The sequence below is a fragment of the Suillus fuscotomentosus genome (genome assembly GCF_016647785.1).
Source record: "Suillus fuscotomentosus strain FC203 chromosome Unknown F5891scaffold_74, whole genome shotgun sequence".
NCBI classification, from domain to species: domain Eukaryota; kingdom Fungi; phylum Basidiomycota; class Agaricomycetes; order Boletales; family Suillaceae; genus Suillus; species Suillus fuscotomentosus.
Window position 1 is genome coordinate 61,759 of NW_024539586.1, and position 23,216 is coordinate 84,974.

At 48.2% G+C, this 23,216-nt stretch overlaps 7 protein-coding genes across 7 annotated transcripts; 3 read left to right on the top strand and 4 right to left on the bottom strand.

The window, feature by feature from the left end:
• Positions 1 to 83: 83 nt before the first annotated feature.
• Positions 84 to 4,664, bottom strand: F5891DRAFT_702286 (uncharacterized protein). Its single transcript, XM_041372867.1, has 6 exons — positions 2,969 to 4,664; positions 2,724 to 2,920; positions 2,531 to 2,667; positions 2,299 to 2,478; positions 1,731 to 2,246; positions 84 to 1,683 (listed from the first exon to the last, which is right to left on the bottom strand). Exons 1-6 carry the CDS (start codon positions 4,468 to 4,470, stop codon positions 265 to 267), a joined length of 3,951 nt encoding a protein of 1,316 aa, XP_041220398.1. The 5' UTR covers positions 4,471 to 4,664; the 3' UTR covers positions 84 to 264.
• A 68-nt stretch (positions 4,665 to 4,732) lies between these two features.
• On the bottom strand, positions 4,733 to 7,016 carry F5891DRAFT_1281389 (Pescadillo N-terminus-domain-containing protein). Its single transcript, XM_041370468.1, has 5 exons — positions 6,794 to 7,016; positions 6,500 to 6,743; positions 6,191 to 6,452; positions 4,970 to 6,139; positions 4,733 to 4,911 (listed from the first exon to the last, which is right to left on the bottom strand). The coding sequence occupies exons 1-5, from the start codon at positions 6,912 to 6,914 to the stop codon at positions 4,843 to 4,845; spliced, it is 1,866 nt and encodes a 621-aa protein (XP_041220399.1). The 5' UTR covers positions 6,915 to 7,016; the 3' UTR covers positions 4,733 to 4,842.
• A 16-nt stretch (positions 7,017 to 7,032) lies between these two features.
• On the top strand, positions 7,033 to 7,623 carry F5891DRAFT_1194807 (uncharacterized protein; the record flags this gene model as incomplete). Its single annotated transcript, XM_041368007.1, has 6 exons — positions 7,033 to 7,037; positions 7,087 to 7,279; positions 7,332 to 7,352; positions 7,402 to 7,478; positions 7,535 to 7,554; positions 7,604 to 7,623. 6 exons carry the CDS (start codon positions 7,033 to 7,035, stop codon positions 7,621 to 7,623), a joined length of 336 nt encoding a protein of 111 aa, XP_041220400.1.
• Positions 7,624 to 10,851: 3,228 nt separating this feature from the next.
• On the bottom strand, positions 10,852 to 11,202 carry F5891DRAFT_960944 (uncharacterized protein; the record flags this gene model as incomplete). The annotated part of the gene is made up of 3 exons (XM_041375781.1): positions 10,852 to 10,932; positions 10,984 to 11,066; positions 11,121 to 11,202. 3 exons carry the CDS (start codon positions 11,200 to 11,202, stop codon positions 10,852 to 10,854), a joined length of 246 nt encoding a protein of 81 aa, XP_041220401.1.
• A 41-nt stretch (positions 11,203 to 11,243) lies between these two features.
• Positions 11,244 to 15,402, top strand: F5891DRAFT_1060705 (uncharacterized protein). Its single transcript, XM_041362895.1, has 9 exons — positions 11,244 to 11,630; positions 11,681 to 11,752; positions 11,802 to 11,827; positions 11,880 to 12,049; positions 12,099 to 12,303; positions 12,353 to 12,376; positions 12,428 to 13,246; positions 13,298 to 14,232; positions 14,282 to 15,402. The coding sequence occupies exons 1-9, from the start codon at positions 11,353 to 11,355 to the stop codon at positions 15,212 to 15,214; spliced, it is 3,462 nt and encodes a 1,153-aa protein (XP_041220402.1). The 5' UTR covers positions 11,244 to 11,352; the 3' UTR covers positions 15,215 to 15,402.
• A 2,795-nt stretch (positions 15,403 to 18,197) lies between these two features.
• Positions 18,198 to 19,569, top strand: F5891DRAFT_1130778 (cyclin-like protein; the record flags this gene model as incomplete). The annotated part of the gene is made up of 2 exons (XM_041364575.1): positions 18,198 to 18,464; positions 18,517 to 19,569. 2 exons carry the CDS (start codon positions 18,198 to 18,200, stop codon positions 19,567 to 19,569), a joined length of 1,320 nt encoding a protein of 439 aa, XP_041220403.1.
• Positions 19,570 to 20,781: 1,212 nt separating this feature from the next.
• On the bottom strand, positions 20,782 to 22,813 carry F5891DRAFT_1060724 (uncharacterized protein). Its single transcript, XM_041362896.1, has 12 exons — positions 22,734 to 22,813; positions 22,670 to 22,677; positions 22,560 to 22,613; positions 22,498 to 22,503; positions 22,401 to 22,442; positions 22,238 to 22,341; positions 22,139 to 22,182; positions 22,034 to 22,093; positions 21,684 to 21,972; positions 21,356 to 21,632; positions 21,209 to 21,291; positions 20,782 to 21,158 (listed from the first exon to the last, which is right to left on the bottom strand). Exons 1-12 carry the CDS (start codon positions 22,765 to 22,767, stop codon positions 20,900 to 20,902), a joined length of 1,260 nt encoding a protein of 419 aa, XP_041220404.1. The 5' UTR covers positions 22,768 to 22,813; the 3' UTR covers positions 20,782 to 20,899.
• Positions 22,814 to 23,216: the final 403 nt, after the last annotated feature.

The following is a 23,216-nucleotide window of genomic DNA, read 5'->3' on the forward strand; positions in this document are numbered from 1 at the left end:
CCCGCATGACAACGACGGAATGTAACTTGTAATTAATCCAGGAACACAGCTTGCAAGTCTTGGCCTAGTACAGCTATATGCTATCCTTCGCCCAGCAGCGAGGAGTTCGCATCATAATGGTGAACACGGGTCGTCCACGGAGACCAGCCTGTAACTGCAGTTGGAACCTCAGTTCAAAACTATGTAGTATGCGGCACAATTCAAGCGATATAACGTAATAGTAGGCGAGTATGTAGATTGTCCAAAATTCAATGCGAAAAGGAACTATCCAAAAGAAGAATCCTCCCGAGTCACCGTGGATATCATCCGGTCATTACAACCATTCCGTTGAGTCTTGCCAAACATTGCCGACAGTCGAATGTCTGGGGGCAATTTGACAAGCGAGACACGTTTCGCCGCTCGAGTCTTGTTCCACTCCTCAGCTTGCTCTTCAGGTGACTCTTGCGCTGTGTAAAACTTCTCGTAGACGGAATGGGGAGTGCTGTTGCCTTGTACGGATAACTCTAGAGAGCTCCGCATAGAATGAGCCGTCCGAGACTCCGAGAGACTGGTGTCGGCCTCTAGGAACGGGTATCCCGAGCTTTCCCCTTCAGTGAGAGGAGAGTCCATGATTCTCGATGTTTCTAAGACGTTCGACACAGAAAACGTGTAGTTTGTCGGCCAGTCTGGACCGAAATCTAGAGCAGACCGGAAAGAATCATCAATGGAGGGCTCCAGAGAACCGGGTATGACTTTGGAAGATGATCGCGGCAACGACACGTCAAGCGATCCATCATCGGACGATGTTGTCGGCTCAGGTATACACTGTCCTCGACTCTGTATAGTATCCATGGCGGCGCTCAAAGCAATCGTAGCTGCCTGTTTAAACCCCTGTTCCTCTGCTGCAACATCATTTAGCAGGATATTGCGATAACAAATGAGCCTAGCAATCTCCAGACGCAACTGGGAGATCTGCTTTGCTACATTTTGTACTGCATATTGAAGCCGATCTCGCGTTGACCGCTGAAAGGGTGTCAAAACTGCTATGTTGCGAGCGAAGTGCATCTTCGTTTCGAGAAGTGGCTGCGCTACACAGATCCGATCTTCGAGATCGCCGATGGTGGATTGGAGGAGAATGGTGCGGTTGCTTTGGGGAAAGGGATTGTCGTCGGCTATCAGGGAAGAACGATGCCCAGGGAAGGGAGCATCAGCATCAGATACGTTATTCGAGGACACCGACTGATCACCCAGACTGCATCGAGCAGCAGCCAATTGCGCTTTCACTTGGTCAAACGTAGCTTTGAACTGGGATGCCCCTTCTATCTCACGCACGACAGGAGGTTCATGGGTGATGCCATGCAGAGCTTCGAGTTCCTCTGAGTTTAATCGCTCGACAGCATCTTCTGTGCCTTCGTCGGTCGACTCAGTATCACGAATGTGCGAGCTTTGCGAACCCCATGACCGAATTTTGGGCTGCGGTTGCTGCACCACCCGTAAGTCTTGGAGATATGATTGCGCAGCAGCAACCCCAGTGAGCGTCACCTCCCTGCCTGTCATGCCAGGGGGACGCATTCGTATCCCAGCAGACTTGAAAGCACTAGCGTAGTTGATGCGCGAAACCCATTGATTAACCTCCAGCTCACTTGAAGCCTGGAACAAGATCTGGCGTCCATCAGCTAGGGCCAGGCGAAAGGTGTTTGAATACTGCAGAGACGTTAGCATCACACAGAAAAGCAATGAAAAAGAAATACCTTCTGATATGACCGATCGAACACAGCGAGTGCGTCCTTCACCGACAAAACCTCATCGGGTTTGCAATGTATGGTCGACTGGTTGGAACAATCCGAGGATGACAGAAAAGTGGCAGCCCATGATGGATCACGAAAAAGAAGAACTTGCGAAGTCGTCAAAGCAACACCAAACGGCTTCCACTTGCGGCTCGAGGGTTTTTTACCGCCTTCCAAGATCTCGTCCTTGCGATTCAAAACAGAGACTTTCGACAGCTTAAGCCGCCAAGTCTCTTTCTGAGGGGGTAAGAAACCGGGGAGTGCGTTTGTCCCCATAAGTGATGGACTGGGGACGTTAAGGCCGAACAACCCAGAAGGCAAGCGATTGTGTTCAAAGCAAGTAATCTCTATCGTATCCCCTTGGTCAAAGGCGGACCAAAGTTCGTCATTATTCCAGGAACCGCTTGTTCCCTTCCAACAGTATGGGTTATCTATGGGTATGTGCTGTTCGACATTCACGCGGAGCGAATCAAGTAAGTGCTTCAAAGTAAAAGTGTCATTGATAGTGCATCGAAGAAGCGAAACTACTTACATTGGTGATCAGATAATACGGATCAATCTTTGGTCTGCTCAGTAGAGTACCTCCTATTGGTGTCATCGGAACACTGGTGGAAGTAGGTCGTGAAAGACTGCCATCAATTGATGGACGAGGGGGATCCATGGGGTCCTCGATAAATATGAAAGGAGCGAAAATAATATTATCATAGAAGCACTAAGGTCGTGCATCAGTTCTGAGGGGTTAGAATGGTCAATTTACAACATACATCCAGCACTTCGGGTATAACTCCCGAGATAGCCGTGTTTTTCTGATAGTCAACTTTTGACATCTTGCGCTTATTGGATTTGTTGAATGCATCTGTGTGAAGCATGATGAGACTGAAGGCAAGAATGTATGGGATATCTAAAAGTCTAATGAGTACAAGTCCATTGCCAATACGTGTGTGAAATCGTGCTTACCGTCGGACATGAATATATCTGGGTTGCACTCAACGTACCGCTTCGCAAAAGCTTCGATCACCCTATCGATTTGCTGTGTTTCCCGAGGAAGACCAATGTGCATCAAAAGCCGACGCAGAGCAACGTCCAGAGGATCCCCAGTGAAAGAGAATTTTCCGATATAAAGTTTGAGAGTAGTTACATACTTGGCTTCCGCACTGAGAACCAACTTAGAGTGGTGAAAAGTGAAAAGTGATATAATGTACCTTGATCCCAACAACCCCGCAATATCAGCTTTACCAACAAGAGCGGAAAGTCTCTTCAAGAAGGCCTCGGGCGACTCGTCATGTTGAGGTTTCAGCTCCTGAGATGGTACCGATGAAAGCAATTGGGGGCGTAATCGAGAAACTGGCGAGGCACTTATGGAACTGCCGGAAACTGTCCCAGGTTTTGCTGAGGCAGTAGATGATGCAAAAAAATTGATCGAAAGCCGGTGCAGGAGAGGTGGATTCGTAGCAGAACGTGGTCGATTATTTGCATGATTGGCGGAGGTAGACGTGGTGAGACTTGAGAGTGCGTTTCCAAAGTGCGGGGTTTGTGTGGAAGGACCGGATGTTGTTTGTGGTGATAGAGTAAAAAATGAACGAGTGCGTGAACGAACAGAATCGGCAGTCAAGGGGCGGCGCAGCGCGGGTCGGGGTGGATGATGGGAAGGGAATGTTGAATCGGCAGTCGTTGAATGATGCTGGGACAAATCAAATGCTAATAGAATATTGGGTAATGCAGGTGCTTCAGAGTTGGAGGTGGACGGACGTCTGGAGAACTTTTCTGAGTGACTTCGTGTCAATCTTGAAGCGGATCGTTGCAGTGGTTGCCGAGAAGATGCAGGAGTATCCGAATGGAAGTCTATGTGAAATGGTGATGTCGGCTGCAATGCTGGAAGGGACAAAGAATCAAACGGAACGGAAAGCAGCTGCTGCGAGGATTTAGTCGACGCCTGGGGAGCAGGTGATGCTTTGTTGTTTTCACCAGTCGGCGGTGGTTCCGCATCTTTTCGTCTAGAACTAGATTGTCTCTGGCCGAACGAAAAACCGCGAACTCGATCTGCACCGTCGAGAGGCTGCATTGACCGGTCTGCCTGTTTATGCGAAAGGAATGATTGTGTACTTCTGGTGTGTCGTAGCGGAAGGGTCGAGTTGCATTGGTCGATGCCCGTAGGTGAGGTAGTGACGAAAGACACTGTGTTCACTCCACGGGGAACAGGATTATGATATACATCGAAATATAGCGTTGACTGTGTATGTCTGGTTTCAGCGGAGGTTGGAGGTGCGTCGGCTTGTAGCAAGGTAGGTGAGGGGGCGAATCTATCTGTGGATATGGGCGAGGACGTTTCTACAGAGTTGGGATTGTCCGCTACACTCTGGATCGGAGGTGTTGGCGGGAGCTCCTTGTCCAGCATAAGTTTTGAGGGGTTTCTCCGAATGACGCCGAGTTCAGAGGGCATACTAGCTAGACTTCGGCGAGCAGACACGGAGGCAGGTAGTACCTTTCGTGTCCAGTGAGGAAGCGAAAAGAAACGAAGGGGACCATGACTGTTGTCACTAGTACTCTGAGGTTGGTGGCCGGTAGATTGATTGGGAGTAGATTTGTCGGGGAAGACGCAAGCAGCACTTCCATTAGGATGGGGCGGCGAGTTCAGAGTAGTATCAGGATGGCAACTGCCCGTCGCTGGGGAATTCCTGCTTCCTGTACCCAGAAAACCAACCATGCTGAAACTTCCAGGCTACTGTAAGCGGTTAAACTTCTACAAGTGGCTGTGACGAGGTCTAGTGACCGGCGATGATAAGCACCGCCGGAACAACGATGCCAGTTTAGTGGAAAGAAGTTGACTCAAAAATCGTGGGCATGGGCGTCAGTCGCGCTCGCTGGCACGAACGTGATTTCTAAGAGCTAATCAGCTCACACCAACGAACTTCAAAATTACACCGTCTCTGGCCCACCAATCAATTTGACTCGGAGTTAATACTTTTCGTGGGATTCAGTGTATATTTGCAGACATACGGCACGGTAGCAGTAAGGACGGGCATACATAGTTCGAACACCATGCGATGGGGACTTAAGCTTAAGACTACGACCAATCTCATGATGCCCTGGCCTTCCTTCGTCTGTCCTTCTCAATCTTCGTCCTCTTTTCTTCGAGTTTGGCGTGCTGTAGAACTGTGAGATTAGAATAAAAACCCCATTAATGAGATAACTCCAGGACGGACCTCAGCAGCTCGTTTTTTCTCCCCGTACTTCATTCTTTCGTACAACTGGCGCTTGCGTTTACTCATTAGGATCTTGTTCATGTCTTCCTCACCACCGCCATTGACAACAACGTCTCCCTTGTGCTTCTGCTGTTTCTGTTTCTTTTGTACCTCCTTCTCGAATGTACCAAAGTCGACGCCTGCTGCTTCTGCCGCAAGTTCCGCAGCACGCAAGGCCTCTGGGTCGTCTGCAGTAGCCACCGCCAAGGCAGCCATCGTTTTTACGTCTCCCTCTAATTCCGATCCCATCTCCACGTCTTCTACCTCCTGACTGTCCTCGCTGAGCTCAGCGTCATCAACTTCGATCGATGAATTCTCGACGTTCGCTAGGCCGATGGTTGGGTCATATGCTCCATCTCGTTCGCCAAATGGTGATAGGTGGGGTGGAAGTGTCTTTCCTTGGGCATAAAGATCCTCGAGTAGGATTTTACCAGTGTTGATACAATCAACCACCCACTGAGGTTGTACATACTTCCGTCGTCTTCGACGTTCTTGTTCCTGGGCTGTATCACCCTTGGCAGTAGGTCTGTCAATAATAACGTGGGTGATTGCCTCATCATCCTCCGTAAGTGGTGAGCCACCTCCTGATGAGACCGGCCAGCCTATACGGCCACCAAAAGACCGGATGAGGAACTCGAATATCGATCGTGATGATTCGCGTGATAGCCAAAAAGTGTATGGTGCAAATATGTTTGTCGATGATGGTTTTGGTAAGGATGAGAGCGAGAGAAGTGTAGGGAGCGACGACGGTACATCAAGATCAGACTTTGAAGCTTGCGGTACAAATTCCTCCTCAGCGGCATCGTGAAAGGAATCAGTGCGATCAATGCGATCAATATCTACGTCATTAGGAAGCACCGAGGATGATTCTGCAGTGATACTCTTGATTGTCTGCCGGACTTCCTTGCTGGATACCTTAGGAGTATCGCTCGTCGGTCCTCCAGTGGCTGGGTTCACTGGCCGGAGATTGAACGCTCCAACACCAGCTCCAGATTCGTCCCTGCCAGAGTCCAGGGGTGGCGGATATACAAGTCCAGCGTCTGTATATAACTTGAAAAATACAAACCCAAGTAATGTCTGGTACAGTTCGAGGAAGGTAAGCATAACACGGACATCCACATCGGATGGTATCTAAGCGAAATGTATGAGTAACATAAACATAAATTCAAGAAGATAGCTCACGTTCTGTGGGAATTGATACGGTACGAGCCAGGTTACATTTTGATCCATTATTTCTGCTTGGTAGTATACACCCTTGATAGACAAGAAAACATTCCGTAACGACCGTGTGTGCATAACATATAACTGCCACTCTGCGGTCAAACGGACACAGTTTTCGATGAGAGCAGGCGAAACCCGAGGATTCGAAGGGAGAGATGCGAAGAGATGGATCATGCAAAGTGCATCATCGATGTCTCGTACTGCGTCGATAAATGATGGGTATCTAAACTTGATTAGCCAATGCCCTTCAAGACGCCCTGCGTTGCATACCTCTCTTTAATAATATGATCCAATCGATATACAGGTTTATTATCCTCCAGGTTCTTCGCAGTTGACCACTCTCCTCGTCCAAGTGCTCGAGAGATTTTTTTCGCGAAGGCTTTGTGCTCCCTCAGTTTATTCAGGACTGGCTCGTGAGCGAGGTAAGCGATATCTTTCGCATAGTAAAATGACGTCGGTGCTGTTGACCCCTTGTTTGCCCGTTTCTTATGTCTAGGCTCACGAGGGAAGATTCCTGCACAACTTTCAGTGGATTGAGTCTGCGAAACAACCAAGATGACGCACCTTTGAGGATACATAGTCGGCGAAAGTCAGCCAGAGAGCACTGAAGTTTCTTCACAGCAGATGACCGTGTAATATAGGTCTTTGCTGCACCAGCCTTTCCTTTTTGTTTCAATCGACCCATGGCGGTATTTTTGAGCTATTTCTTGCAAAAACTTGACAAAAAGCTTGTTCGTATACTTTCAGATTGATTTTTGATCGTTTGTTTGGCCTTGACAAACAAACGTTCCTTACAAGCAATCATGAGGTAGGTGACAAGGCTCAAGGCATCTAGATATTGGCTAATGACTTTCCAGTCAATACGTGCATGTACCAAAATCAGAACTCGACGAAGCTCAGTTGCGCCAGCTGGAGGAGCACGAAATCAGCCAGGGGCCCCTTTCAGTTCTGCAACAGGCAGTCCGCAACCACGCCCAAGTCCTCATTTCTTTGCGGAATAACAAGAAGCTTCTCGCTCGTGTAAAGGCCTTTGATCGCCACAGTAATATGGTGTGTCACTGTTTAGTATTTGTCTACAAGTTTTAAAGTTGATATGCTGCAGGTACTTGAAAACGTCAAAGAGGTCTGTTTTAGTCCATCACTAGCGGAGGCCTTACTGAAGTACGATGCAGATGTGGACCGAAGTCCCAAAGGGTAAGAACAAAAAGCCAGTCAACAAGGATCGGTTTATCAGTAAAATGTTCTTGCGGTGAGTGACATTTTCATATGTGCTATCCCAGCAGAGTGATGATTGTGATCTGTCAGTGGAGATTCGGTAATTCTTAGTAAGTGAAGATACCCTGAAGTATTTCTTTCATTTACCACGTCCCTTAGTTCTGCGCAACCAAGCTTAGATCGACATCCAACAGTCTGCAAGGGCCGAGGGTGGTACTCTACGGCCCATCTAGTCCCTTTTGCAGCTCTACTCCATGTATACCGCGGAACATGGCACCGATATGATTGTTGCATGTCCTTAAGCATTACATTGACGTAATTTGGGTATCCCTGTTGTTTGTATGGTTCGCTTCACTTAAAAATACACTCCTTGTAGCGCTTTGAGCGTATCGGAACCGCGCTCAGGGCAATCTAACTGAAGCTTGTTACCCCGAACATCTCTTTCTTTCAATTGTAACCTTTGGGTCGATCCAGACGCTGGTCTACATGTGAACAGTTCTTCCCCAATACACGCAATGAGAAGGGTCGTCTATGTCATCGGCTCTAGACCATGATGATGCTGCTAGGCTGACCAGTCGGATGTGTGAATTGTATGGATTTACCAGAGCGCTGAGGTTCGCCGTGCGGCCTCTTGATATATTTTCTTAAACAGTCTCTCCAGAGCAGCGTATAATGGGTCGTTCGACAACACGATGCTTGAAAAGAGTGCGTTATTATCATCATGTGCTATTGAAAGCGATACGTTTGTCCATGGTATAACTTTCGGTCAGTCAGTATGGAGTCCCTGACCAGATTACTGAGGCACGGTCACTTTTGTAGAATACAGAGTTTCCAGGCGCCACCACTTCTGGAGCGCGCCAACCGGGCCTGCACTGGTTAAGGGCACAAACGTTGGGTGCCGATTATATTTTTGGGTGGAAAGCAACCAGTATCATATTAATCCTGATATCACTGGATAGGTAATACAGTTGTGAATTACATCAGTCTCAACGTCCTCATACTACTCATTCGGTTTTTCTCCGGCTTAGGTTATTCTCAGCTGGTGCATATATCGTACAAGTCCTTCGCGCTAGGGCCAGCTTGTTACCGCATTACTCCGACTAAAATCGACCGATATCTGAACTACTCACTTCCACTCGAGCCGTATTTCAAGCTTGCCCGCACACTGCAGAATGATGTCATCATCAACACCCTCGGAAAGGTCCTCCTGTAAACAACATTTTGGATGCAATGACAATATGTCTGGAGCCACGAACAAAATACAAATGGCTGAGCGCAATCGGGAGCTGCAGACATATTTGGTATGATCATCTCTATTATACTGAGTCACAAGCACTAACTGGGGTGCGTAAGATGTCGCTGGACGATATCGACTTGGGAGACGAAGCCCAGGATCAGCTATTCACCCAGTACACTATCAATACAGTGTATGCGAGCTATTCTGCAGCACAGCATCGAGTTCGCCAGCCAGTACACTCATCTCTTGGAGCTCCTCCAACGCGAGGTGGATGAGTGGGCAATGAAAGTAGAGAAGGCAAGCCATATTATGCCGGACCACAAGCCCGTATGGCTTTTACAGGCGCAGTGAACGTTTGTCTCGTTGCTGGGTGTACTCCATGTCATTTTTATTATCATTAGTATTGAACGCGTCCGACACTCACAGTCACTTGTTTTATTTCATTCACCTTGAAGGACCCTTGCTGACTGGAATCATATTATTTCCTTTCACCCCGGCGTCACTCGGCACGAGATTCGTTAATTTTTACCCCTTATTATACTTCAAACTGTTGTCACACCTAGTGCTCATTGACGAATGAATAATATTCAATCACTAGTGACTACTTCTAGTAGGCTGACATGTCACCGTGAGCAGCTTAAATAACCTCCAGAAAAAATCGCGATGTCCAGGTGTGGATGCTTGCGCTGTGAGTCCTAGCCTCCCTAACGCAGGCAGAAATTATAGTTTCTCCTACACCTACAGTTGTATAACCTCGGAGAATATGTATTTGCCCATCATGATTGTGTTCTAGTGGGTCATACAGGACACAGATTGACTAAATCATGCAAGTAGTCATAGAACATGATGGATTTCAAACCGGCACAAGTTCATCATCATCAAGAAGACTACCGACACCAGAAAGGGTAGCTAAACAGAACTTGTAAGATATTCTGAGCCTTCTGGAAGATCTCACCCAGGCCCCAGCATATGTCGAGTCGAAGGTAGATGGGAGCTTCGGACGATTAACGCAGGTAGGTCTTTCGGCCAGTAAGCTTGGAGTTGATGCTGAACATGCAATGTTGTCCCAAAATCGTACCTTTGGGCCTCCTGAGTGTAGATATCGTTTCAACGCTGTCAAATCCGCTTTATGTAACCGTGGTCTTCGCAAGCTGTTTCAGTATCTGGCCAGTACCTTCGACTATTTTAGTGCACAGTGGAAGAAGTGTGGCCAGAGGCATCAGGCAGTTCAGGACTTCCTGCGGTTTAGAGAATTATGCGGGTACGAAATACGGGTTTGAGTTCTTCCCTGCAATATCCCACGGATATTTTTCTTTGTTCCTGGTCAAAGGTCAGATGAGACACCAGCCTTAATCACGGTCATGCTATTCAAAGAGAACCCCACATATTACTGCACACCCGACCCACCAAGATAGCAAGAAACTGCATTTCGTTGCTCCCTGTTGCGGACAGCAAGGTCCAAATACAACAACTCAGGGGTGTAAAGGTTCAACTCATTCCTAGTGCTCGCTGGAAGTTCAAGGCACCCTGGGAGAGTTGTGAAGAGAGTATCCTGCTATGGTCACATTTGAAGTACCCACGCCGTTGAGCTATGTCTGGTTCATCAGCTGTGACAACGATGGACACTAGATTTCAATTTGAGTACCGTGAGTAACGGCGCGAAGCTTGGGCCATGAGCTGCGATCTTAAAGGACTTTTAGGAACGATGTCCTGAGTAAGCAAATAACAGGAATAGATATTGTTTATACTTATCATGATATACTCTTGGGTTGAAGTCGTTCAGATTGCATGATATGCGAAACAAAACCTTACCACAAACCAAAAGTAGAAAGGCATGTTCAATTAGCGACGCAGGTATGCGTAGTGGAATGAGCCGGTCTTCGTGCTATTGTCAATGCTCGCTTCTTGTCAGGATATGAACGAGGGTTATAGACAATACACCTTCACTATGTAATTGGCGATGAGGATGTGTTGTTTTCGAATTGTTTTTGGCATCCGTCCTGATGGATGAGAAGAATGTGGACAGTTCGTATCTGATCTTTCTTGTCCTGACTGGACTCGGAGTCGTCATCGTGTGCGCATGATCCTGCAGCTTGCAACGAAGAAACCTCCGGTCTTTAAAAAATTTAGGAGCCTTGCCATCGCAACAGTGCTCTTGTAACGATATTGCCTATAATGCCTGAAGCTGTGATGTTGGAAGTATTTGCCGAATCTCTCGACGAGCCATGGTAATTTTTTCTTCTATGACAGCCTAACCTACGATAAGTACCAGAGGCGTCAATCACCAAGAATAAGAACTCACCACATCCGTCAGCCATTTATTGCGCTCTATTTCGCTGCGAAACCAGGCAATGGTCTCGGACCTTGCCCGTGGGTCAGGTATGTCTGATGATGGTAATTAGCTGTAGTAATGCTTTTTCAGCAAAGACGATAGCGCACATTTGGACGCTCTTATAGCATGACGATACAGGTGGATGACTCTCTGCTGCAAAATGAAATACTTGAGACCAAAATCTGGCATGCGCGCTCTTGAATGAGGAAATTGTGGCTAGAATTAGAGTTGCACTGTTTTGCTTTTCCGCTCTTCAAGTCCGCGTTGCTGGCATTGCTATTGGGATTTTGCTTCTCTCACAAGTCTCTTCAGTCTCTTCAATATTCCATTTACACCACAATGTCTGGTGCAGAGAACCAGGTCGCTGCCCATGACGCTGTTTTCGCAGAGGATGGTACTATTGACAACTTATCTGACGCCGTGGCCAAAGTTTCTCTCCGACCAGACAATTCATCTTCTCAATCACCAGAATCCATTACTGACACTCTCAATAAAGACAAAAATGATATCCATAGTCGACCCTTTGTTATGTATTCCCGACTTCATCTACTGCTTCTTCATAAATCTCCCTTGGTCTGTACTCCGACTGGCATGCCAGCTTTGAAGGATTGGTTTGGGTTCGTGTCATGTCTTACTCCTCGAGCTTGTGGCTTATTCTACTCTCAAGAAGTGAGAGCGACCAAGGCAATCTCAAAAAAGACTCAGAAGCACTTCCTCAACCTAATGCTCGTGACCGACGGTGAGGTCTGCTAATACCACCATTTAAGACCTACCTAACATCATGACAGCTTTCGTAGAGATGCGGAGGATGGGGGTAGGTATCATTATCACCTTCGCTTGAGACTGGGTCTGATTATTGTCATTAGAAGGCGCTGCCCGACCTTCTTTTCGTGGGGCTGCTATCACGCAGCCTTCGCAAATGGGCAACTTCAAGCACCAGTCCATTCGTGCAGCTGACCGAGACAGAGACAGAGATACGGACAGAGAACAAGAACGTGATTCCCGGGTCAAAGACGGTCAAGAAAGACTACGAAATGTAAGTGGCCGAAGCTATTGCATGCCAGAGCGCTCATATGTTATCCAAGTTGTCGGACAAGTATGACCGTGACCGTCGTGCTCTTTCTTCCATGCAGCAGCTTCGAGGAAAGGATAGAGACTTAGCTCCTCACATTGGTGGTACATCCTCTCGAATAGCGTCCCAGTCGCAGCAAGCCCCGAGTAATCGTCAGCTGGATTCCCGAGAACCTTCCAAAAAGAAAGATGGTGAAACAAGTGAAGATTGGAGACGTGGTACGTTTGATACCTCACTTATAGCCTATGTCACTAAGTCGCGGAATAGAATCAACTCGCACAGGTCGTGAACGTAAGACTGAATTTCATGTTTCTATATAATGGCTGTTCATAATTCCTCTAGGTTCTGATAATCCTCGGCGTGATCGAGATGAGCGTGACCGACCTCGCTCAAGAGTCCGTGACTCTTCCCGCCCACGACGAGATGTTTCACCATCGAGACGTGATCGGGATGACAGAGATCGTGATCGCAAAGGCGACCGCGATGATCACCAGAAAGAGGCAGCGGGATACCGAAGGGACGACCGTGAATTGGATAGAGAATCTGAAGTGGACGATCCTCGCCGCTGGAGGGACGACGGAAAACGCGATGAGCGTATGGCAGCGAGACGGGACCGCGAGCAGCGGGACCGCGAACGAGACAAGGACCGGGTACGCGAGCGCCCTGCCGCGTGGGATGCTGGCGATCGTCAGGATCGTCGATGGGCCCCCGCCGATGACCGTGATGGTCGAAACAAGCGAGCGGCTGGCCGCGAGAGAAAACCTGACGAAGCGAAGGACAGGGACGATCGCAAGGATCGTGATAGAGAACGTGAGAAAGAAAGAGAGAAAGAGCCTGCATGGATGGACACATACATTCCTTCTTCTGGCAGCAGCGGTTTAGGCCGTGCCCCCGGAGACCTGGATGGCATACAGGCATTCAAGCGAGAGATCAAGGAGAGAGAGCAGAAGGAGCAAGGCACTGCTGCACAAGACGGTGATCGTTCTAGTGACTTTGAAGGGAAGGCAAATACGTCCGAACCCCACCTGGACGAAATTCAACTCTTCAAGCTGATGATGAAAAGGGAAGAACAGAAGAAGAAAACTGACCAGTCTCCCCTTGCGGGCCCATCATTACTCGCAGACACATCTTCAGAGACCAAGGGCTCTACTCCTACAAATGGCAAGTCAATTCTTTCTCTTAGGCAGGCTCGATGTGCTAATACACGGATAGATCTGTCATCGATCGAAGCAACTACAGAACATCGCACTTATCTTCCACCTCAGCCAATTTCTTCGCAGTTGTCTACTTCTCCACCTTCGCCACAGGCTGAGTCAGCTCTTCACGATGGTTCTCGTGTACTCCTGTCTATGATATCGTCCTCGTCGTCTTCCATTGCACCTGGAGTATCAACAGGTGCCCCCGAATCTGACATCGATAAAGAAAAATCAGGAGGTTCTCGCTTCTTCCCCAAGCCTATTTCTACTGATTTACCGGCACCTCAAGCTTTGCCAAAGCCTTCTATTGAAGTACTCAGCACTGCTGTCCCATCAGCTCCTCACTCTGCCCCTCCGCCAGGCTGTCGTCTTCTTTCTTTTGCCTCCAAAACTCCTCAGGGGTCTGTAGGTCACACCCCTCCCTCCTACACAGGCTCGCATTCCCCGGTATCTGTGTCGAAGAATGGCACGCCAGTAATCAACTCAACCATTCCCTCAAATGGACCTCTATCAACTATACATCATAACGACAATGCGGACGCTGTGAGAGTAACTCGAGGCTTCTCGCCGTTCGAGGAAGCTCGGGAAGGACTTGGATTGTCGCCTTTGGATGCGTTCCGTCGAACCTCTGTCGCACCTCCTGGAGATCGCAATGCCTTTGGGCATATGACCGTTGAACAAGTCGACGTACCCATTAGCGGGCCTTTGCCTAGCCACTCTGGTCCGTACGAGCAATTGAACCCTGGAATCGCAGCCGCGAAAGGCAGCCGGTTTGCAAAGTTCTTTGACGGGAAAGGGAGAGACTCTCAACCAGGAATGGGAAAGGCTCCAATGGGCGGCCCAACACCAACTCAGAGGGGCGAGCTCAGTGGATATAATGGAATACACACGGGTAATCCAGATGCCAGAGCTATGGAAGATATATTTGCCATGTTGAGCAATTCAGCACATGTAGGTCGTATCACTGTCTACCTGTTATCAGCTCTGATATCAGTTTTAGGGTCAGAGGCCTCATATTCTACCAGAAGCGTTGGCTTCAGATGTCGCACATTTCAATCATCCCTCTAACCTTCACCATCTTCAAAACCAACTCGGCCACTCCCAGCACTATCCTGGCCACACCCGCCTGGACTCATTGTACGATAGCCGTCTTGACGACAGGAATTTTGTCCCAGATGGCATGGTGCCCGGCTTACGCTCCGCTGCCCCTCCTCGGAGCAGGCAAAATAGTGCCATGCTCTCTGACATTGATGACTCTATGCAGTTTGGTGGTCAACGCGGTCCTCCTCAGATGTACCAAGGATTACACCAGGCGAACATGAACCGCAATGGAGGCATACCTCTCCAATCATCCCAATTCCGTGGGGGCCCTTCACCGAATCCTTTGCAGCCTTCAGCTCAACGCCTGCCGCCTGGTCTGGCTAATTTAGGTGGGCGGCCGCCTCATGAGCCTGCTCAATTCTTAAACTCGGCAATGGCTATCCCTGGTGGGTTACACGGTCCGGTGCATGGTAATGCTGCCCTCCAACAGCAGTTCAATAACTTCCCTCCGGGAAATGTTGGCTTCAATGGCGCCCCTCAAATGCGTGTGCCCCACCCCGGAGGAACCCATCAGCTGCACGGACACAATACCATGCAAGGCCTGATGCACCCTGGAGGTCTTAACCCTGCGCAAGCCCAGCTTCTGGGGTTAAATGGTGCCAATGGTATACCAGGTAATCTCCGTGGTCCTAACGGAGGTTTTGGACAACAAGGTCCTCAAATCCAGCCGCCTCTGCTCTCCATGAGGCAGCAGCAGCAGCAACAACAACAGCAGCAAATCCCTCCACACATGCTTCCTCTCCACTATCAACAGCAGGGCCCGCCTGGCTCAACCAATCAACCCGCACACGATCTCATGGCGCTCTTGATGAGCGGAGGAAGAAGGGAGTGAGAGATTTCACGGGCTACTTACGGTCTCTTATCCTGGCCGAATATTTTCATTCACTCTCGGACTGACCTGATATTTTTCTTTCGTTAGTTTAACAGTTGTGTTCATACCGTCCGTCTATCATGTTTCATTCTGATTCTCCACAAGCGTATATTATTGACCATTTTGGGCTTTGCTGCCTTGAAGACTTCTCCGATGGATGGCTGTTCAATCCGCGTCTTGGGCCTGGTGAATCATTGAAGAGCTAGCCACGTCAAGTCGATATTAATAGCAGGTCATAACATTGAGGTCTAGTACTACCTGGACTGAACAGTGGTCTGATCCTCCTGAACGTGAGTATTTGAACGCCACCATCAATTACGATGGGCGGAGGACCTGCGAACAGATACTGATGGTTCTCGCGGCGTTCTACATTTGGGTAGAAATGAATGGAAGGTTTACTAATAGTAACTACATAAAGAAGGAGAAACTGTCTACGTACTTATGGGTCTCTTAAGTCTTGAGACTCGCGCCGCACTGGTTCTGAACTTCTGTAACTGCTGTGCATGGAGTCCTTGGCAAAATGCTTTACGAGGATAATGATTCTGGCGACTATCAATCGCAGATTCCCTGACGGCGTGCACTTCAAACTTTAACAATTGCCAAGAGCTTGTTTAGAGCGTTTCATAACCCATGTCTGAAAATTCCGTAGTAACCACGAGATCAGTGACAGGCGGCGCTCCTTACTCACGGCTCTCTTCACAAGTGGGATCACCGTGGACGGTCGACGAAAAAAAAACGCTCTATCTCCGAATCACATCGATCCTCACTGCAAGCCAAGTAAGTAGTAATATCCAACCGATGCAATACGTAGAAATTACTGTCACGGCCGGATGGATTTCATGGGATGATGGCATAGGCTGTGTTGTTCTAGTTGATAAGAGGTGATGGGTCCCTACTATGACATAGATGGCGCTGGCGCTCAATGTCAACGACAAATCTTCTACTCGGCTCCACTCCAATGATGTGGCATTCTCCTAATGGGCCGCTCAAACAGTTACTCTAGAAATCACTTGATTCGGATAACATTAGATGATGAAAGGGTCCTCCGATTGGGGCGATGGACCTATATGGACCGATGGTATCGTTAGACACTCGATAAGAGGTGACTGATGGGAGGTACGCTGTGGGAGTTTGGGTGCTTGACTTACTAGTAGCCGAATTTATATGGCAACAAGTATCGCTGAGATGCAACTCGGACGAAAGCCCCGATATGAAAGTTGGCCGAGGAGGAGACATGAGGAGACAGCCGCAAAGAAGGATGATATAGAACTTACATAAACCAGCTAACCTATATGCCTGCAGGCAAGTAACGTGGATTTCATGCTACCAAATCAGAAGTGACCATGTCTGAAACTAAATAATTACTGCCGAGAATCGCAAGTGTAAGAAATAATAATACATACCGCTTGCTTTGACAAAGGCTTAAGCGGTACACGCCTTCTCCGCATTGCACTCGACAATTACCTCCTTCCGCGATTGAAAATTTGCAGGTCGTTACACTCCTTCCTGCAACTATCCCTCAATCCCGTTCCCCCCCGGCGCAAGAGTACAAAGCCACGTCCCCTCTTGACACCACACACGCTCGATTAGCTTCGAGCGAACTTTTTATAGTCGTTGCTCTGCCTTTACTCTACTAGAAACAAACAACTCACTCAGTCTTTCATTTGCCTCGTCTTTCACTCCCATTCTTTCAACAACTTCCCCGACAAGCACTACTTTTTGCCTGAATAATTTGCCCTAATCGCTCCCCCACACCAATTTTCTCTTTGCACTACGCCGCTTGTGAGTTATCCGAGTATCCGATATAATCTATTGTGACTGATATGAGATGTGAATGTGAAATGCAGGATAGCCAGCACATCGGTGTCGCTCGACATTGTTTGCAGTGCGTACCTTATGGCCCTGACAGCGCAGACAAAGCTAACGGCAGTTGACAGCATATCCTAACAAGCAAGACCCGGTCAAACCAGTGCACTCGAGGTGAGATTGATGTCATTCACATTTTGGTCGCTGTAAAACGTGGGGTCGTGGGAATATGCGCTGGGTCCCTTGTTGCGGGGTCTCGACCGAGAGAGCCTGAGCGCTGAGCGCTCATCTAGGGCTTTTGAGGCAGGGCTGAGGAACGTCTGACAGTATAGTCGGATACCAAGGAGATTATCATTAATCGTCTGATTTCCCTTGGCCGAATCTTTCTTGTCCTCGTCGTTGCTGCCGTGGTATATTTTTGCATGATTTTGGACCTTTCACAGAAGTTCACATGAAAGTGGACAATAATTTTTCTTTCAATTTCCTTTTTCAATTTCAAACTACTTCACGAGCCGATTGCGCTGTTTGCCATCTTCTTATACTCTTTTCGAGTGTCCTCAGTGACTCTTCTTCTTCTTCTCCAATCAAACAAGTCTTCTCTTCAAGGAGGCTTTTTTTTGTAGTACACTCTCTCTTGATATACCTATCTTTACTTTTTACGACCCTCAACGCTGACCACGACTTGTTCATATCCAGTCTCCACCTACACGCCACTCGTCACTACCATCCTCATTCCACGACAACCTTTTCAAAGTTGTTCGCCCTCGCATGATCATTTCCTAATTCTGGTGAGTATGCTCTTCCCAGATCTTGCTCCATTCCAATTGGTATCACGTCGTGAGACCGCGCATTCCAAATACCATTCCATAGACGTCGGCATGTTGCGACAGACTGAATGCCTCTCATTGATGATAAACAAACATGCGGCGTTGAGCCGTAATGTGGTTGTTACCATTTCTCTCACTTCATTTTGTGAGCGCTCGAGGCGCTCGCTCATTTAATCATGTCTTCTCCTACCTCGTTCGATAAAATCATTGCTGATGCAGAGTCTACTCCTCTCTTCGCTCAATTACCCCCTTCAAGTCCACTATCGGTCGTACGCTTTCCCAGATCGATCTCACCCGCCGCTTCTTCAGTTATGAAAGATATTTCTACGACTTCTTACCGGAGTTCTCGAAATGCTGCATATCCTAAGAAACGGCCATCACCTTCAGGTATATCGAAATATCACAAGACGTCCCCTCTCGGTCCTCCTCCTGTAACCCGCCGAACCCCTTATTCTGCAAAGGCAGCACTGTTGCAACAGCGACAACGTCAAGCTCAAATTACCGCTCTTCGCAGGCAAGGCATTTTCCTGGAGGAGGAATACCGGGAAGATATCTGCTTCTACATGCACGAGATGGAGGTTTGTGCGACTTTTATTACTGGCTTACTGGCAGCCTAATCTTCCGGTATAGCGATACACCATGTCATCCTCACAGTCGATGGATCAGCAACCCGAAATCCGATGGCACATGCGCCCGTGTCTCGTCGATTTTCTTGTTGAGATTCACTTTACCTTCCGACTTCGACCCGAGACATTATATCTCACTCTCAATATTGTCGACCGTTACGTCTCTCGGCGAATAGTGTACATCAAACACTATCAGCTCGTAGGCTGCGCAGCGTTGTGGATTGCTGCCAAGTTCGAGGATGCGAAGGAACGCGTTCCCACAGTCCAAGAGCTTGCACAGATTTGTCGCGACACATATGACGAGTCCGCTTTCATTCAAATGGAAGGCCATGTACTCCAGACCATTCAATGGACACTAGGCCATCCGACTGCAGAAGCATGGCTCAGACTGATGTGCTGTGAGCCATCTGTCGAGGAAGAAAGGGTCCAGCACGTTGCACGTTTCCTGATGGAAATCACTCTGTTTTACCGAGAGTTCATCAAATATCCTCCCTCCTCGATAGCACTCGGAGCACTCACGCTAGCTCTCTTCCTGTGCGGCAAACCACGTCGCATCTTTGAAGAAACGGAAGAATGTTTGGAAATCGTCGATTATCTCGATAATCGCTTGGCTAAGCATGTCAACGACCTTTCGGAGACGCTGGTAAAAAAGTACTCGTATGCCTTCTACTCCAAGGCGGCAACATTCGTTGTACAGTACTACCTCCAGGGTGGACGGTTCGTTCGGCAGTCTTTCATTACTCTTCCAATGACGCCCACTCGCCCATCAACGTCTGGTGCCAGCACGCCTATGAGCGCCACAACATCCATCTCTGATCTATCTGATGATTTCCCTCTCACTCCAACGAGTCCCTCGTCGTTCTCCCCCGAACCCTTCTCGAGCTCCTTCCTATCAGAAGACGATAAGGAAAATTTACCAACAACGTTTGAACCTGTCATCAATAAACAGCGCACGGAGGTCCCGCCTGACCATTTTTTGCCTCATGACTTCGTTGCCTTTGGCCGTCCGGCCTTGCACCACTTGAATGGCTCACCGCGAATGACCGCCGTATCATAGCGCGCAGGTCCGTACCTTCTGTTCAGGTCAACTCCATCCGTGTCGAAAGATTGTTACAACCCCCGCAAAATGTAATACCACCCTACACGCTCAGCCACTCTGCCCATTGTCTTTGCAAGCCTCATCATCCATGCATCACTTTCTTTTTCTGCAATAGTCTCGTTTCCCAACATCCATCCCGCGCACAATCTACTGTGGGGTGAGCGGTCGCCTTGAGAAGTCGGATTCGCACCAGTGTGCTGCATACTCGATACAAGGATGGACGGGTGACATAGCTGTCCTGTACCACTCTCCTTTCCGCTTGTCATCCTTCTCAAGGAAGGTCTGCTTGGCCATATCTGGTCGTCCTGCCAACTACAACATTATCTGCATTCATTCCACTTGTTAGTCTATGCATCACCTCCACCCATCGTTCCCACCCGTAGTAACCCTCTCGATTCCCGTCTTCTTGCAACGAACCAGGTCGACAACCTCTATCCCATTCTGTGTCTATCGCATTCATTCTATATTATTCTTCACTTTATCGTATTCTTTAAATTCCCTGTCGACTATCTGGTTCGTTGTGGGGCGATTTCTTGCATTCTCTGTCACGTACCCCATCGTGCGAACCGCTTCCTTGTGCTTTTACTCTCCCTTTCATTTGCACACTGTCCGCACATCCATCCTCGTCATTGTTGCAGCAATCACTCTACCACATCGAACTTTGTTTACAATTACATTTGCAATCTGAAAGGCTCAATGGGTGTTTCCATTATACTGGTAGTGCGCTCATTTCTAGCAAGAATGGAACCGGCGCTGGATTGTCTCCGGCGGGACGTCCATCAGAACAGGGCTGAAGTACATATCTCCTGCACAGCAAAAGATCATTCTAAATATCCGAGGTGGAGACTAGGAGCTGATAGGTATCATAAGAAGCTGGGTTGTCAGTTATTGTGACCGCTAGTCATGAATCGGCCTCCCACACTTGTCAGGTTCTCAAGAGCGTCTCAGGTGGTTCTTCCTACAACGACCGAAATTCCCTGTTTCAAACCGATCGACTGGCTTCCATAAGGTGGGTGCCTGTTCTGTTCTTCATGCGAAAAGAACGAGAAAAAATAGAAATCGTTATGGGAAATGAAGGTTCATGAACAAGAGGTGGACACAGCGCGCGGGAATGAGTGAAAACCTGCGTGGTCAACATCGCTCATATGTTATTCCTCAGCGGCAGTGGCACGGAACTAGAACTCGCTCTTCGCAAATATATATTCATACAATAGAATGATCTCGAGGACACTATAACTTTGATGAAAAAAAAACTATTGTTGCACGTAAGATCGTCAAGGCAAACCTGCTATTCCAGTATCCATTTGTCTCCAATCTTCTTAATACCAACGGCTCTCTTCTCATCTAGACTAATGCGACCAGCATTGAGAATCGCAGTTGTAAGCACGGTATTGGTAATGGTCGGATAGCCGTAACCATCATAATCGGAGGGTTTTGCAACGCCAGCGTTGACCTCTCGGGCAGCATCGATGAATTTTTCGATAGAAATATACCCGTATCCCCGTTGTCCATCGAAATGACCAGTTTCGGATGGCGAATATTTCATACTAGCAAGGGATAGTTGAATTAACATATTTTTTCTGGCCAAGGAACTCACTAGAAGGGATTGTACCATGTCTTCCCAGTTTCGTCGACAGTGATATCATACCCACGGTGAGCTTGGTCAACATTTATGTCACCCTACGAAATAGATTAGCAGAAGCTTTACGTTGTTGCAGGACAGTCGGTCGTGTGACCGACCCACCTTCGAACCCATATAATACCAGTGCTGAGCAGAGTGAATACCTGCCTTCAAAGGTGCTGTCCAAGATGCCGTATAGACTGCTGTGCCCTTGTGTCCCGGACTCTGGATCGACTGCCAGTCGACGAGGAGCGTGATGGTGTCTTCTGTTTGAGGAACACAGTTGTACGGCTCCCCTGTAGCGATGCCGGTTGCTGCACTGGCAACAACTCGCGTGGGTACTGCTTTATCTTGGAGAATCCAGCAGCAAATATCAATATGATGTGACGAGAGATAATAGCTAGAAAAAAACTGTCAGCGTACAAATGTATTTGTGAACAGAGGAGCTCGCCTGATGTCTGAATCCTTGCCAGCCCAAGCACGGAAGGTTTCCAGCTGACTCTTCGGCTGGCTCATCCATGCGTTGAAGAAGTTGAATTCACCCAGTGCCTGTGCTCTGACTTTGGCATCACTATACACGGGATCAAAGCGCTTGTGATGCTCCACAAAGCAGACAACGTTGTGCTTTCTCGCAGCTGCGATGAGCTCATTGTGATGTGATAGTAATTTGGTTGCGGGCTTAGTGACAAGAACATGGATGCCACGTTCTATCGCGTACAAGCTAATAGGGTGATGAGTACCTACAAGCGGTCTCGTTAGTGAGAAAACCAGATGTTAGGGATGCGAAAGATCGAAACTCACTATCAGGCGTAAACACGATGATAGCATCTCCGGGAGACATCTTGTCGATGGCATCCTTGTCTAGTAGGGTAAGGCATCTTCACAGGACACTTAGAAGTAACTCACAAGCCTCAGGATCAATATTTCCCTCTTTCGGGTACTCCTCAAAGCTGATCGGCGATCGGCGGTTAGTCAAGAATAAGCAATAGCAACACGATCACGCACGAGGTATCCATATCCTTGTAAACATTCTCGATATTCTCTTGTAAGTGTTGGCGTATAGCGGGGAATTTGCCACCATTAACGCCGACCATTCCCAGCTTGCCGATCTGACGTCAAGATAGATGTAAACACGGAAAATAATCGTTCCACTGTCAATATTACGCACTTTGCCTAACCTTCGAAGATCGAACAGCGTAAGGCCAACCACCTTATGTCATGATCTCAGTCATTGACTAAACGACCAAGTCAGGGGATGCACATACCCCAATCTACGAAAGCCGGGCCTTAGCTGGTAGCGAAAATGGATAAGACAAATATATGACACCTTCTTGTCAGATGTAGAGGCTCCAGAACCAGTCCATCCAGTGGTGTACTCTCCCTACAGATCATGTCAGAAACTTGATGGGACCAATTGCCGGTCAATTGAACACTCGCAGTACCACCTGTTGCGAGTACATTGCCTGGTTAGAATTGTGTCGGGTGACATTGATCAGCTTACACATTAAAACGTTCAATTCATTGAGGTCTGACATAGCGATGCTGAGGACCAACGGTCAAGATGAAAGAAAGAATTCCGGAAGTGGTCACTGTTATCTTAAACCCAGCAACGCTCAGCGGCCCGAACGCGCACGTCGGACCGGATATTGGAAAAGTTGCATCATGTAAGCTTATCACAGACCACATCGAAGAGGGAACTTCCAAGGCCTAGGTGCAGCTGTGATGTCACGAGGACCAATCGTGTATACATTCAGGCGTAGTCCTCCTAATGCGTTTGGAGAAACGGTGTTGCTTACCATTCACAAAGAAGGGGATATCATCCACACCATTCTGGGCTTTTGGTCCCAAGCCAACTAGTAGGTTTCGTGGTTCCGATTGCGGAACGTCCAGCCAAATGTATGTCATTACCGGTGCAAAAAGAATCATGCTGGACACGGGCAGTTTCAGGAACAGCTTGACTCTCGCTCGAATAAGCGTCAAGGAT